Raw genomic sequence first — 16,112 nt, forward strand, 5'->3', positions numbered from 1 at the left:
CTCCTTTTATTTACATTTTCGGGTTCAGTAACCCTCGCCTGTAGAGCAATGGGAGTTTTGAAGGCGGGGAGGCCTTTGTGAGAGACGGGATCACATGATTCCCCTGCAGACAATGCCCCCTTTCACTGCTGGGGTTTAACCATTTCAGCCAAGGGGGGTGAGCTGAAGGGTCGATGTTTGTTACTTCTCTGAATGTTAAAGAAATGAAGTCAGGTGTTATATCAGGACTGCGAGTAAAAGTCCTTCACACAGAGCCCCAGGGTTCATTTCTGCTGTGCATGTTTTTAATTAGCTGTGTGCTAACAGAAAGAAAATCTTCACCAGGTGGATTCAGACCTGCAGTAATTCCCCTTCAGGGTTTACACTGCTCTTTATATGTAAGATATCAAAACCTTCAAATATCTTTTACATTTCTTTTAACTTTAAAGAAGGCAGACATAATGGTCTCAAACAAGGCTAAAGATTTTCACTGGACAGTTTTTACATTTCAGTTTTACTCAAGACCAAAATGATCACACTTAGTTTTAGTTCTCTGCAGTATTCGAGGTCTAAACTTGGTCCAGAGTGGATAAATTTTGTATGGGTCATATTTTCAGCTGTGGGCGGATTACCAAACGGCTTCATACTTGTTGAAAGCTGAGATGGAAAAATGGTTCAGGCTGCCACTGTAATGTGTTATTATTACGACACCATAGATGGTCTATAAAATTATCAGTAAGTATGTTGATAATTGCTGATCTCAATTTTTATGAATACTGTACTAGCCTAGGTGAAACTCTAATGCTGTGATATCTTCATTACTTTGAATCGGCATCTTTTTAAAGGTGATGCAGTAATGTAATTGTAAAAAAAACTTTGAGTGATGATGTTCTGACCCTGTTTCTAACCTATGTGTTCCTCCTCAGGTGCGACGGAGATGCTGCTGCTCGCCCGGCGAACTGACCTGAGGCGAATCTCTCTTGACATGCCAGACTTCACTGACATCATCCTGCAGGTGGACAACATCCGTCACGCCATTGCCATCGATTATGACCCGGTGGAGGGATACGTCTACTGGACCGATGACGATGTGAAGGCCATCCGCCGCTCCCTTCTGGATGGCAGTGACGCTCAGTTCGTGGTCACATCTCAAGTGGACCACCCTGACGGCATCGCCGTCGACTGGATCGCTCGGAACCTCTACTGGACCGACACTGGGACTGACCGCATCGAGGTGACCCGGCTCAATGGTACCATGCGCAAGATCCTGATCTCCGAGGACCTGGATGAGCCCAGAGCCATCGTTCTAGACCCCGTGGCTGGGTGAGTCTAACATCTGGAAGAAAATAAAGGAGAGAGTTTTGTGATCTGAATAAAGGCACAAAATATTTATAAGCATATGTCAGGATTTTAAAAATTCTCAGATGAGGCTTCAATCAAAGATTTCAAAGATCTGAATCTCATATTTGGAGTTATTGCAAACAAAACTTCAGAGTTTAATTCTGTGAAATCATTTTAAAACGTTCTTTGTAGAAGTTCAGGTGTTTGACTCCTTTAAACCAACAAGGTCAGGTTAAAGTTTTTTTCCCCTCCTGTTTTTCAGGTACATGTACTGGACCGACTGGGGTGATGTGCCGAAGATCGAGCGGGCCGACCTCGATGGGATGGAGAGAGTGGTGATGGTGAACACGTCTTTGGGTTGGCCCAACGGCCTCGCACTCGACTACGAAGAACGCAAAATCTACTGGGGAGACGCCAAGACGGACAAGATCGAGGTTTGTGTTTGAGCTCCAGATTTTACTTTGATGCTCAGAATTCTTTAGTCTTGGTGTCCTGATGGTTCTCTGATCTGCTATTCTTAAAAGTCAACCTTTATGATTTCAATCTTTTGTCAATTTTAAACAGGGTGGTGGGAACAGTTTTCACACAGGTTCTTTTAGTTTTTGTCAGCACAGAGCTTCAAGTCTTCTTATAGGGCCACTCGAAACACCACCAGCTGTCCTGTATGTAAAATAATCTGTGTTGGAGGCAGGCATGTCAAGCAAATATGTGAAAGACAAGGATATTGACTATGGACTGTTAGATCAATCCAGCCTTGTAGTTAGCAGTGCTTTTGTTCTGTTGGTTAATCTTAGCTGGTAAACAGCTGTTAGGTACATTACTGCTTTCTGTTGGTGGTAATGGTGCTTTACATGCAGGCACAGGTAAAACATGAGGAACATGGACTTCAGGTTAAACAGTTGAATAAATATTTCAGTTATTGTGAAATTATGATTCCTGTTTGTGATGTTGTAGATCTGAACATAAAATGACAGTGAAGTCGTTCTTCTCCTGACTCAACACTCATTTTGGGCTGTTTTTTGGGTTTTGTTTGAAGCATCATTATAAATTTATAGAAATTAAAAATTTCAGTAATTTCAACCTGTCAAAAAAAAATCTAACTTCAGATTCTGCCATTAAGCCAGATTTTTGGTAATAGCCCAATATTCAAACCACCACAGCTGAACTGAACATGAAATCACCCTAAACTTGTGACGGTGAGCGACTCGTTCAAGGAACAGTACAAGCAAATATATAACGTTCAGAATAACGTTCACTGATTGCCCTTTTAAATAATCTGGTGCTGACGTTATTTTCTACTAAAAATATTCAGAGCATAAAAAAAGCACTAGACTCTAGTGCTTTTTTTTATGCTCTGAATGTTGTTCATTGTTCACTCTAGTGACTAGAGTGAACAATGAACATTAAAATGGTTTACAGTTTTATTTTCAAATGGCCTCCTGAAGGTTTGCTGATGTTTTATTGTTTTGTTTTTTTTCCTGTGAGAGGAAACGTTGCAACTGGACGGTCTCTTCAGCTCTCTGTTCGTCGCAGAGCTGTGAAACTTTGTGCTCATGGCAGCTGTGCTCGGTGTTGACCGTCCAGCTGGGTCTGAAAGTAAAAGTCTGATCTCTTTCTCTCTGCGGTTTGCATCCTCACGCCATGCTGTCATGTTTGTAGCTGATTTTATATCTCTGGTTTTCATCTGACCCCACCTGAACCCCTTCTTTAAACCCCCCCCCCCCCTCAGAGATCATGTTGATGCCTGGCAGTGCCCCGGCAGAGGGGCCTCTGCCCCCCTCCCCCCCGGGTTTCTCCGAGGACCCAGTTTTTGCGGTGAGATCCCACATCTGGTTCCGATTGCGGCCTGCGCTCCAGCTGCGGTCGGCTCTGTTTAGAATAGACCCAGAATCTGAAACCGTCGCCGCGCTGCGGTCTCAACTCCCAAACCAGCGGAGACCTTTTGGCTGAGGCCGTCGGGCTGAGGATGGAAACTTCGTCTTATATTTATACACCACGTTCCTCCGAGGCCCAGTGTGTGGAGATGTTTTTGAAAGATGGCAGCCGGCCACGCAGGGGCTGTTCTGGGAGCAGCGAATCGCATTGCTCCACGCTGCACTGATAGGTGGAAGGACGCTATACAGATTACAGGCCTCACTGTTTTTTCTTTTCTGCAAATTCCTCACATATTTGTCTCTGTTGACACTTTGAGCCTCCCTGCATGTTTCAGAAATGATCTTATCGAGGTGAACTCCTCTTCATGTGTTCGCCTGTTTCACCAACACTGCTGCAGTTAAAAAAAAGAATTGCCTTTAAAAATGAGTCTTGGGTTCGATGTTTTGTTTTTCTTCCTCTCACTTTACTCTTTGTGCTTTGGTCTGCTGGCTCATGAAAATGTAAAGCTTTTATTTTTCATGGTTTAATTACACAAAGAACTTTTAACAGTGTATATAAGAGAATACAGGAAAAACTGCATTAACCTGCACGTACAGCTCAGAAGTTTAATGATATTAAAAAAACAATAACTGGGTTAAGTTAAATTTTCTCTGATAAAATATTTAGCTGAAGGATAAACACTTGAAACAGCTAAGTTATGAGTATGCAGGTTGAATTGGTGATTTAAAAGAGAAACAATTAGAAACAGTCGAACATAAATATTTAACTAATAGTAGCATATAGTTGGCTTTTGAATGTTAAACGTGCTGGATAAAAAGTTTAATTTATCTAATTTAACAAATGACTAGCTTAAAGTAAGCTAGTCAGGAGCTAAAGACAAGTGGCTTAGTGTATATCTTTTTATTTTCAAATAGCTGTACAGCACTTTGTTTGAAAGCACTTTATAAATAAAGTTATTATTATTGTTATTATTAAAAAGTTAAAAATATTTATGTATACATGAACAGATGAATCATTAAAGTCACAGATGGTTGAAATGTTAAGCTAAAAGTAATAAAGTCGTTTAGGTTGTTGGCTAAGTGTAATTAATGGTTAAATGAGCGGTGTTGAGGGTCCACATGGTTTCTGCAGTGACTCAGTCCTTATGCATCATGTTTGGTGGTGCTGATGGAGGTGTGTTGGAGCTCCTCTGATGGTGCGTCAGTGTGTGGAGGCTGTAACGTCAATTCAGTCTTTGTTTTAATCGATTGCAGCTTCATGTGTGAGTTTTTCTGTGCTTGTGTCCCGTGGAGTGGGTCTTTACAGCACTCTGTCCTGGTATTTGTCAAAGTGAGATGTCAAATTTTGTGTGAGAGCAGAAGAAGAAGAAGAGGAGGAAATGTGGCACCCATATGCTGCTGTTGTTTGTTTGCTCCGGCTGTTGCTTCTAATTAGTGGCTCTGCGATGTGCTGCCAGGACGCCTGAGCCCTTATGAGCATGCTCTGTATCCACAGTGAGTCTGCCCAACCCCCCATCTGTGCAGCACTGGCTAGAGGAAATGTTCTGTGATGGGACCTGGTCTGTTCTCTGCTTGGAAGCAGGTTTATAAACTCTTCCTGCTGGTGTCAGCACTTTTAATACAGCAAACATCAAACTCTTATTCAAACCATAACAATTAATTTTTTTAATTTTATCCCCATTTTTCTTCCTCCTTTTTATCTTCTCCTTATTTTGTTTATATCTTCATTTTATTCTTTACTCTTTCTTATCTTCTGATTTGGAGGTTGGCTTCCTCTTTTTATTCTCACTTCTTCCTCTTTGTCTTTATGTACTTATTCCATTTTTCCACTTATTGGCTTTGTTTTCATACTCTTCCTTTATATTTCCTCTTTATTATGCTTTTCCTCTTCCCCTGATGTCTTCCTTCTCCTTCAGACTATAATTTCTTACCTTGTGTTTTCAGGTGATGAACATGGATGGGACGGGGCGACGGGTGCTGGTGGAGGACAAGCTTCCTCACATCTTTGGCTTCACCCTGCTTGGAGACTACATCTATTGGACAGACTGGCAGCGGCGCAGCATCGAGTGCGTGCACAAACGCACCGCAGTGAGAGAATTCATCATCGACCAGCTACCCGACCTCATGGGCCTCAAGGCCACGAATGTACATGAAGCTTTTGGTGAGTCCAGCTGATGATGGTCTGGTCTGCAGCAAATAAACCTCCCCATTTTCTCCCCAGATGCTAACTTTCTGCTTCACATGCTCAGGTACGAACCCGTGTGCGGATGATAATGGCGGCTGCAGTCACCTCTGTCTGTACAAGCCTCAGGGCGTGCAATGTGGCTGTCCCATCGGCCTGGAGCTTATTGCCGACATGAAGACCTGCATCGTCCCCGAGGCCTTCCTGCTCTTCTCTCGTCACACAGACATCCGCCGGATCTCCCTGGAGACCAACAGCAACAATGTTGCCATCCCGCTCACTGGTGTCAAGGAGGCTTCAGCACTCGACTTTGACGTCACCGACAATCGCATCTACTGGACCGACATCACTCTGAAGGTGGGACTCATTTTCACATACTTGTTTTTAGTCGTTCTCAGTTTTTTTTTTTTTTTTTTTTTTTTTGTTTTTTTGTTTTTTTTTCTTTCTTCCTCACGTCGTCTGAATCTTTTCTTCTGTTAGTTTTTTTTCTTCTTTCTCTCTAACACTTCCTGGTGTGAGCAGAACCTTGGTTGTGAACTAGGGGTGGGTTTCAAAAATAAATTTTAGCGTGAATAAAGCTCTATCGATTCATTAAATCCTGAATCATTTTCTAAATATAAATGTATTTGCCAGAAACGCGAGAATTTGAGGTTAAAGCTCACAAAACGATTTCAACAACCACCAAACAGCTAAAACGGCAAATGAGAGCAGGTAAACGAATTCCACACAAAGATGTAAACAAAAAGCTCGGACCCTGCGCATCAGAATGTGTGAGATGTCGGCTTTCTCACCTGACGGCATGTACATGGACACGCCATCGGTGCAAAAAAAGACAGCTCACTGATTCTGAAGCTGCAGGTTTTGTCATTCTCCAACCAAAATTCACTGAACCAGCAGCAAAAGAAGATCAAAACTACACTTCACATTTGATGAACATTGTCATAAATTCCCTCTTACTTTTGCTGTTTTGCTTCCATCATGATAAAATCACACTTCCTGGGCAGTTCTCTCTAATTGTACTTCAAGAAGTGTTTCCCATCTCAAACCACTGTTTTCTGTATTATTTGCTTGCTTATTACGCACTAGTCTACCGTTGTTTACAGTGCTGTCGGTCACTTCTTTGTTTTGTTTTGTTTTCCAAAAATGACCTCCAACAAAAAAGCCTCATTTCTGCTTTTTAATACCAAAGAAATTAAAACTAAAATTCTGCCAAACTGCAAAACGCTTGGCTGGTTCTCTTAATAAAACCTCTGTAACTTTGCTCTGCTTCAGTAGCATCAGGTAATGTCCATATGTTGATTCTTGCTTTTCTTCAGTTTTTGATCTACAGCAGAATATTTTTAAGGTTATCTGCTATAAAAAGCCAGGCCAGGAAAATCTCCTTCATGATTTTCTGTGTTTTATCCTCATTTACTTTGACACAAAGGCATCTGCTGTGATGCTCACACCTCTGATGAAGTCTCTCAAGTCTCAGTACTGATAAATGATGATATTTCTGACTGTCTGAGTCAAAATCTAATCAAATCAAATCAATTCTAGAAATCAGTGAGGATACCCAGGCCTATTGTGAACTGCTGTTGTTTATCCAGTCTTTACTTTGACCTTTGACCTGTGCAGACCATCAGCCGGGCCTTCATGAACGGCAGCGCTCTGGAGCACGTGGTGGAATTTGGTCTGGATTATCCGGAGGGGATGGCGGTGGACTGGCTGGGAAAGAACCTGTACTGGGCTGACACTGGCACGAACCGCATTGAGGTAGCCAAACTGGACGGGCAGCACCGGCAGGTTCTGGTCTGGAAGGATCTGGACAGTCCCCGAGCTCTGGCTCTGGATCCGGCCGAAGGGTGAGAACCGCATGAAGCGGTCTGCAGGTCATGATGGTGGGTGTGGTTTGTGCTGACCTGTCTCCTCTCTGCAGGTACATGTACTGGACAGAGTGGGGGGGAAGCCAAAGATCGACCGAGCGGCCATGGACGGGACAGGACGGATCACGCTGGTGGCCGATGTGGGGCGAGCCAATGGACTCACCATCGACTACGCAGAGCGCCGCCTGTACTGGACCGACCTGGACACAACGTTGATCGAGTCCTCCAACATGCTGGGTAATCTCTCAACCTCATAACTGCCAACCTAACCATTCAGCTCATGTTAGAGTAGCAGAGCGCACTTCGTGTTGTGTGACATAAACGATAGAAAGCATCAAAGTTTTTACTTCTTCGTCCCCTTTAGGTCTCGACCGTGAGGTGATTGCCGACGACCTCCCTCACCCGTTCGGTCTCACCCAGTATCAAGACTACATCTATTGGACAGACTGGAGCCAGCGCAGCATTGAGCGTGCCAACAAGACCAGCGGGCAGAACCGCACTGTCATCCAAGGTCACCTGGATTACGTCATGGACATCCTGGTGTTTCACTCGTCCAGACAGGGCGGCTGGAACGCCTGTGCCTCCACCAACGGTCACTGCTCCCACCTCTGCCTTGCTGTCCCTGTCAGCAGCTTCGTCTGCGGCTGCCCCGCCCACTTCTCCCTCAACTATGACAACAAGACCTGCAGCGGTGAGAAGACGCTTACACCCCTGCATGTATACAAACATCATGCAGAGTTATTTTGACACCTAGATTGAGAGAGAAATAAAATAACTGAAACGGCAAGCGTCATCTTTGACTTCTGTATGGTGGCCTTTATGGGACATCTCAGACTCAGCTGAAGTTTGAGCTTGATAGCTTGAGTTATCTTTGTTTACTGTTTCTGCCCCACAGAAGCTCTAAGAATTCTGTCTGACGTGTTTCTGTCTTTCAGCTCCCACATCCTTCCTGCTCTTCAGCCAGAAGACAGCGATCAACCGCATGGTGATTGATGAGCAGCAGAGCCCTGACATCATCCTGCCCATCCACAACCTGAGGAACGTCCGCGCCATCGACTACGACCCACTGGACAAGCAGCTGTACTGGATCGACTCCAAGCAAAATGTCATCCGCCGTGCTCAGGAGGACGGGAACCAGGTACTGCATCCATTAGAAAAACTGGAACCACTGCCGGTCCCTGGGGAGAAAATCCAGATTCTGGTGGTTTTAGTTAACAGTCAGATCAAAACTGCCAGAGGAACTGAAAGTGTTTTTGGACAGTTGGAGAGTCTGTTTCTATAAGAAACTTAAATTTGTCTCCTACATTCACATGAAAGAGATTCAAATATAGGTGTGTTGCTAATGTTGAGTAACCACTACCATAAGTTCGCTACAAATACTCCAATCACCGCACACACACATGAATCCGGTCTTTAAGTGACGGGGTATGAACCCTGCTTCTGGGTCCAAACTGCTGTTTATTAAGGCTGTTTTGTTTTTAACATGTTTTAATGTTTTGTATGTTGTTCTATTTAATCTAAACAAGCCCCTAAAAAGAAAAAAGAAAAAAAAGTCAGTGATCACTGTGTACCACTACTCATTTTAAAGCACAGTTTTTAAAACCTTATGATATAGCTACAGCCCAGCCCGTGCAGCAGTATATTAATGACTAACCTCATATTGTGGATGGATTATCTCAGTTGTTCTCCTGACTGAAGTTTGGTCCGTTTACAGCATCCTGCCATGCGATTACATTTGTCTCTAACCATCGGGAACTCTCACGTTAACTTTTATCGAGTGGAAAAAGGTTCATCCTCCAGCTTCACTGTGTTTATGTTATGCTAACATAGCTGTGTCACTAGCCACCAGGTAGCACATCATTATATACCAGCTAGCTCAACTTTAGTAACGTCACTACTGTTTAGTTTTCTGGCTTCAATTATGTTGGAAGTGATAGCAGAGCTGTACATTTTGATTTTTTCACAAAACTCTGTCAGAACATGCTATATCATGTTTAGGTGGAAACTAGCGAGCCAACTCCCTGCTAACTTCTAACTCTGTTAAATTTGATAAATTCTGTTTTCATGGATGCCTGGATTTTACACTTAATTGTTACCCCTGGTAGAGCAGCACACTGATCCTTTTATCAAAGAAGAAAGAATTTAATCAGTTTGTAACTCTCAGTGATGCTGCAGTGTTCGTTTGACTTCAGGACCTGAAGCGGAGTTTGGACGTCAGACTTAAGGACCGGATAACCGGTGCCATAAAAGAAAACGACGGGCTCACTGGATATAAAATAAGGTCCCGTCTGAGCCCCATGAGCAGTTTTCACTGCAATAATTGTAGTAAATGTGCAGAAGTCAATTTGACCTTCATACTGTTTTAAGCGCTGTTTCAGACCCAGAAAAGTCAAGATTTATTTCCTTTTAATATTATCAGTTTAATTTTAACATTTACGATTCATAACCTGATGAGTTCACCACATTTAAACAGAAATGGAGACAGTTTACATCCACTACGAGAAACAAGCTAACGACTAAATCTGGCTTTTGTTAAGCATTATTTTTTTGTATAATCAGCTCTGAGCATCATGGGATATATTGTAGTTTCAGTAAACTGCAACAGTTTAATGTCTTGACATTTTTCATGAATCTTCAACTTTGAACGTAAACAGAGAGATGAGACAGAAACCTTAAACCTGCAGTTTTCTCAGGGGGAGTTCAAGTCATTCCTAAATAAACATCGCAAACGACCTTAGTGACAGCATCTATAGAGAGGAGAGGGCCATGTGTGAGCATGTGCAAACGATATGTCGCCACTTTGATGTCGTTCTTGATGGAGGGTGTGCTGGTGTCATTTTGGACATTTTGTGCGTAAGTCTGTCCCGTATTCAGTAAGTGAAAATAAAATGAACAATAAAAGGTGAATCAAATGGACCATTATGGCAAGGCTGGGATGGTCAATTTGGTAAAGTAAATCCGTTGGGCATCTTTCTTTGCCTTTAGACAATAATTCTGATGGCAAAAGAGCCAAACGGGACAGGCAAAAAAAAAGAAAAAAAAAAGACATAAAACAAATAAATATGTAAAAAAAAAAAAGGACATTTTGTGCGTGTGGGCAGTAAAAACAACCTTCATTTGTCTCTTACAGATTAAACATTTCAAACTGCCCGTTTCTGGTTTGTTTTTCCAGAGCATGACAGTGGTGTCGGGCTCTCTGGGCGGACACAGTCAGGGTCTGCAGCTGTACGATCTCAGCATCGACATCTACAGCCGCTTCATCTACTGGACCAGCGAGGTCACCAACGTCATCAACGTCACCCGCATCGATGGCAGTAGAGTCGGTGTGGTGCTGCGGGAGGAGCACGACAAGCCGCGGGCCATTGTCGTCAACCCGGAGAGAGGGTCAGTACCACTGAGGCCTCACGCCAGTAATCGCCATCATTACATCATCATCATCATCATCAGGGCACTTTTTTCAGGCCAGTCAAAAATGACAAAACAAAAACAAATGTAAATGCACATCCCTGTCAGCATGGCCACATAGGCTCAAAAACACAACGTAATAAATATTATTAAATCCTTTACAAATAACAGTATATTCATATATGAATATAAGTGACGATAAATACATTTTTTGTTCAAATGAGAGACTATGAGATGAGATAGCCTTTATTTGTCAGTTGCAGGTCTTTTGCCCACAACCGAGATGACAGACCATACAATACACAAACATCACATTGGGGAGACAGGTCAGGCTAGGTAGTGAGGAAAAAAACATCGAAATGTGTAACACAAAAGGATAATACAGGAATGAAATCTTTTAGATTTCTTCAGATTCTTGTGTTTTTTGTTGTGTATGAGTTGAATCTTTGTTTCTGGAAAGCATCAGGTTGCGGTGAGATGGACCTGTGGTGTAGGTTTAACACAGAAGTATAAATCAAACCCTGAACGTTTGTCTCTAGATCAAATATTATGATGTTATCATCTTGCCTAGCAACCACCTAACAACAGACAAAAACACCCAGTATTTGTAGCATGGGCATGTAATGGTAATAAACTGGAACAAATACTGTGGGGTACTTCATCTTCCTTGTTTACACCATCCCAGGCTGAAAAAAATCGTTATGGAAACTGAAATCTGTTCAGGATTCAACATTAAACAGCTGAGAAACACTTGAATGATAAACATTAACATGATTCCTGGTTGTAAATCAGCTCTTTCATCCTCCTGTGTTTCTGTAGTTAATCTGATTTAGATCCAGAAAATGTCACCTGACCCACCTGCAGGTCGTCTGTATGGCGGTGTGTGTGTGTGCACTCTGCCTTTAATCACTCTCTAATTTGTCCTCCATGTTTGTTCTGTCGGGCTGCTGCAGTTCACTGGCTCTGACTCGCTCGCTCGCTCTGAGCCATAATTGTAGGTTAGTTTCAGGCCTTGTGGTTGAGAGATGAAGTCTGCAGATGTTCTGGTTAACTTCAGAGCAGCGAGAGGGAGAACGTGTACAAACCTCCAGTCTTTGTCCTCACAGCCCGTACATTATGTCCCCACAGGTACATGTACTTCACCAATCTAATGGAGCGCTCCGCAAAGATCGAGCGGGCGGCGCTGGACGGTACAGAGCGTGAGGTGCTCTTCTTCAGCGGCCTGATGAAGCCCGTTGCTTTGGCCATCGATAACGAGGTGGGGAAGCTGTTTTGGGTTGACTCAGACCTGCGGCGCATCGAGAGCAGTGACCTCTCGGGTGAGTTGGGGCCGTCGGGTCCACTTCAGTGTCACCTGTCCAAATATTTTACTGTTTACTGCAGCTTGACCAGAGGCTCAGAGTTCGTCTTAAAAACTGAGTTTGGCGTTTTTCAGCTTTGAAGATATTAAAGGAATTTATTTAAAACTGGAGTTCATCCTGCTGCACATTCAAATCAAATCTGTTCCTGTGGATTCTGAACCTAATGCTCAGCAGTACGAACCTAAACAGGAAATAAACAAACCTCCATGAATGTCAGAAATCAGCGGAGGTGGGGGTTGGTGTGGAGACCGGCATTCCTGTGATTCTCCGGCGCCGCGTGCCGGCCGGCAGGAATGTAAACTGTTCAGTTCCTCAAATGTTTCCTCCTAAAGGAAACTCGGCCCTGCAGATTTTAGCTGCAGGAGGCCGTGAATCCTTTTTCTCTTGTGAATTTTGTGCCTCTGGGACTCCGCCTCGATGAGCAGATTTTCAGGCTGTTGACCTCGGTGTATCGCTCTCCATCCTCCCACCTCCCCTCTGCCTCACCCCTCAGTTTCTCTCCCGTTTCTTTGCTCCTGAAGTTTTTGCCCTACAACCTTGTTCTTTTTTTTTTTTTCTTTTTTTTCTTTCCCGGCACTTTTTTGAAATGATTTAGGAGCCAATCGCATCGTGATTGCGGACTCGAACATCCTGCAGCCCGTGGGCCTGACTGTTTTCGGGAACCACTTGTACTGGATCGACAAACAGCAGCAGATGATCGAACGCATCGACAAGACGACGAGGGAGGGACGGACCAAGATCCAGGCCCGCATCGCCTACTTAAGTGACATCCACGCAGTCCACGAGCTCGACATGAGGGAGTACAGTGAGTCCGCTTTACATGCACGATTTAACAGATCAAACTCAAACTGAAACCGCGCTCACCTGAGCTCTGCGATTTCCAGGTAAACATCCTTGTACGTGGGAGAACGGCGGCTGCTCTCACATCTGCATCGTGAAAGGAGATGGGACGACGCGCTGCTCATGTCCTGTTCACCTGGTGCTGCTGCCCGACGAGCTTTCATGTGGAGGTGAAGCATAAAATCATCAGCATTAATAAAGATTGCTCAAAGATTTGAGCAACCCTCCTCTCAGTAAAATAAAATAGATAGATAAGGGCTATTTGAGATAACGATATATATCGGATAGGAAAATGTCTATCATTTCAAATTAGCCTATTGTTTATTTTGTGGTGACACAAAATAAACTGTTTACGGCAATATTTTTTCATCATTTTGATGGTCACTGTAGAATTAATTTCTTAAAGTTCTCTCTTTCTCTTATATTTAATATAACCACACTACGGACGGACAAGCGACTGTTTTTGTGCGTTGTCGTTAGCAACAGCGACGATAAATGCACTGCGTGGCTCCGCTGTCCGCATGTTTATTTTCCACATAAACCTTTCACAATAAAGCTGTAGATCCTGTTGAGGTTTTTCAAAATAAACCGAATCACGTGAAAGAGTACGCAGAGTGTTTACAGACGAGAAGCACGTCATGTGCTAAAAAGTAAACATAAGAACAGGTTTTCCCCCGCAGCACGCCGTGTAATAAATACTCACAAAGAAAATTGCAGCTGTTTGAGCTTATGTAACACTCAACTCCAGGTGCACGACGCCCAGCTGAAAACACTTCACGCAAGTCGAGTTGCCCGAGAGTCACAGAATTTTAATAAATGTCTTATATCGGGATATGAAATTTTGGTCATATCGCACAGCCCTGATGTAGATATTGATAGATATGTGATATAGATATATATTCATATATTTGAATACAGTTTCAACGTTAATATAAGGTTTGACCAGTGTCTGCGTCGTCCTCAGAGCCGCCCACCTGTTCGCCGGAGCAGTTCTCCTGCACGTCGGGCGAGGTGGACTGCATCCCACAGGCCTGGCGCTGTGATGGTTATGCCGAGTGCGACGACGGCAGCGATGAGGAGGACTGTCCGGTCTGCTCCGACTCAGAGTTCCAGTGCGATAGCCGGCAGTGCATCGAACTGAGCCTTCGCTGCAATGGAGAGATCAACTGCCAGGACAAATCTGACGAGAACAAGTGTGAAGGTGAGCCGGGTAAGACAGAATCTTTGAGGCGGGATCACCGCAAAGTAAAACTTTAATTCCTCAGCGATTTAATTTTCAAAGCTTGTGTGTGTGTGTGTACCTGTGAGAGTGTACAACATTTGTTTGATAATTTCTAAACGCTTCACTCCTGAAATAAAAGTCAAAGGAGCCACAGTGTTTAAATATCAGTGGCCCGACCACAAACGGCAGCTGTAACAAGTCTGTTGAGCGTCTTTTGCCTAAATGTTTGTCTGCAGTTCGGTGTCCCGCCGATCAGTTCACCTGCTTCAACGGCCAGTGTATTGGGAAGCACAAGAAGTGCGACCACAACATGGACTGCATGGACAACTCAGACGAGACGGGCTGCTGTGAGTCTGCAAACACAAACATCCAAAACATCCGAACAGTTTGATCCGGTTTATCTTTTTTAATCTGATCACTTGTGTTCTGACCTGCGGGAACATCTTAGCTGTGGTGCTTCTGTCAGACTTCAAATCACTGAAACAGAAAAACGTCTAACAGTTATGAATAAATACGTACGTGTACTACACCAAGAGTTAGGGTACACACATACCCACACAGGTTTACTGTACACCAAGAGTTAGTGTGTGTGTGTGACACCAAAGCTGAATCAGTTCTTTGTCTCCATCTTATATTAGTAAAATAATAACTAGAACTTATATTTCCATAGAAAATAAAAATAAAAAATCTTCTGTGAGTTCAGATCCAACTGAGGAGCCACCGCCGCCTCCTCACAACACCATCGGCTCCATCGTGGCCGTGGTCATGGCATTGTTTGTGGTGGGCGCCATCTACTTTGTGTGTCAGAGGGTCCTCTGTCCTCAGATGAAGGACGACGGTGAAACGGTCACCAACGACTTCGTGGTTCACGGGCCGTCGTCTGTGCCACTGGGATACGTGCCGCATCCGAGCTCACTGTCCAGCTCGCTGCCAGGTGATGATGTCATCCTGGGTCACACATGGCAAATTTTCCCAGCTGCTCTTCTCAAACTGACCAAAAATCTGAAATTCATGTTTTATTTAATAAATAGCTGCTGATTTTTGTGTATAAACCCATCGACAGGTATGTCCAGGGGGAAGTCTGTGATTGGCTCCCTCAGTATCATGGGTGGGAGCAGCGGCCCGCCCTATGATCGCGCTCACGTCACCGGGGCTTCATCCAGCAGCTCATCCAGCACAAAGGGAACGTACTTCCCACCGGTGAGAGACAAACACACGCTTACTCTCCCCACTTCCTTCTATAAGACTCTACCTGCTGTCCTTAGCTGGATCCATTGATTGATTGGAAACGTGACTGTGCTGTAAATTAGCCTAAACTAGCAAACGCTGCCCCCCACTATTTGTCTGAGGAACAACTCTTTGTTTTAGGTTTTGTTAAAGAATGAAACAGTGAAGTTATTAACAGTTATTTGTTTATTTTTTTTTGTTTTCGGTTTGAGCTGAATGTAGATTTGGATTCATGCTGATTTAAAAAGCAGCTAACATTACAGTGTCTGAGTTATTTGAGCTTTCTCTTTTTAACACTGCACGTTAAGCCTCTCTCCTTGTGGACTCTCTGGTCCTGGGTCAAATTGGTAAATTTCTCTTATTTTTTTGGTTCGCAGATCCTGAACCCTCCTCCGTCTCCTGCCACGGTCCGCTCCCAATACACAGTGGAGTTCGGCTACTCCTCCAACAGCCCCTCCACGCACAGATCCTACAGGTCTGTATGCTTCTGTCTGTCAGGAACTTCCAAACAGCGTCTGCTGCAGTGAATTCCTGAAATCCCTGAAGTGCTCTGGTTGTGTATTCAGAGGATTCCAGAGTAATGGAGCTGGTTTGGAAATGTAATCAGAATTCCTGCCACACATGTGAATGTTTACCCCTCGGAGATGCCTTCAGGGACCCTCGGCCTTTTTTTTTTTTTTTTTTTTTTTTTTTTGTGTGTCAATTTTTTCACGTGAGACCGAGTGTGTGTTAATATAGGAGGACATTTAGATTCTTGTGGAAAGAAGCTGCGTCTGCTACTTTTTCAGAGTCAGACATCTTCAAGTTAAGAATTCA

The 16,112-nt window shown here is 43.7% G+C and overlaps 1 protein-coding gene across 1 annotated transcript in view; it reads left to right on the forward strand.

Moving 5' to 3' along the window:
• lrp6 (low density lipoprotein receptor-related protein 6) overlaps positions 1-16,112 on the forward strand; it is a 45,944-nt gene that overhangs the window by 24,519 nt on the left and 5,313 nt on the right. Inside the window, 18 exon segments of the mRNA XM_082509919.1 lie at positions 906-1,302; positions 1,583-1,754; positions 5,139-5,355; positions 5,444-5,733; positions 6,994-7,220; positions 7,295-7,320; positions 7,323-7,478; positions 7,606-7,932; positions 8,177-8,379; positions 10,414-10,625; positions 11,775-11,965; positions 12,603-12,812; positions 12,892-13,017; positions 13,812-14,048; positions 14,306-14,416; positions 14,773-15,003; positions 15,133-15,269; positions 15,674-15,771. Of these exon segments, the coding sequence (XP_082366045.1) occupies positions 906-1,302; positions 1,583-1,754; positions 5,139-5,355; positions 5,444-5,733; positions 6,994-7,220; positions 7,295-7,320; positions 7,323-7,478; positions 7,606-7,932; positions 8,177-8,379; positions 10,414-10,625; positions 11,775-11,965; positions 12,603-12,812; positions 12,892-13,017; positions 13,812-14,048; positions 14,306-14,416; positions 14,773-15,003; positions 15,133-15,269; positions 15,674-15,771 (3,568 nt within the window).

This window comes from Aulonocara stuartgranti, assembly GCF_965226115.1.
Source record: "Aulonocara stuartgranti genome assembly, chromosome: 17".
Lineage (NCBI taxonomy): Eukaryota > Metazoa > Chordata > Actinopteri > Cichliformes > Cichlidae > Aulonocara > Aulonocara stuartgranti.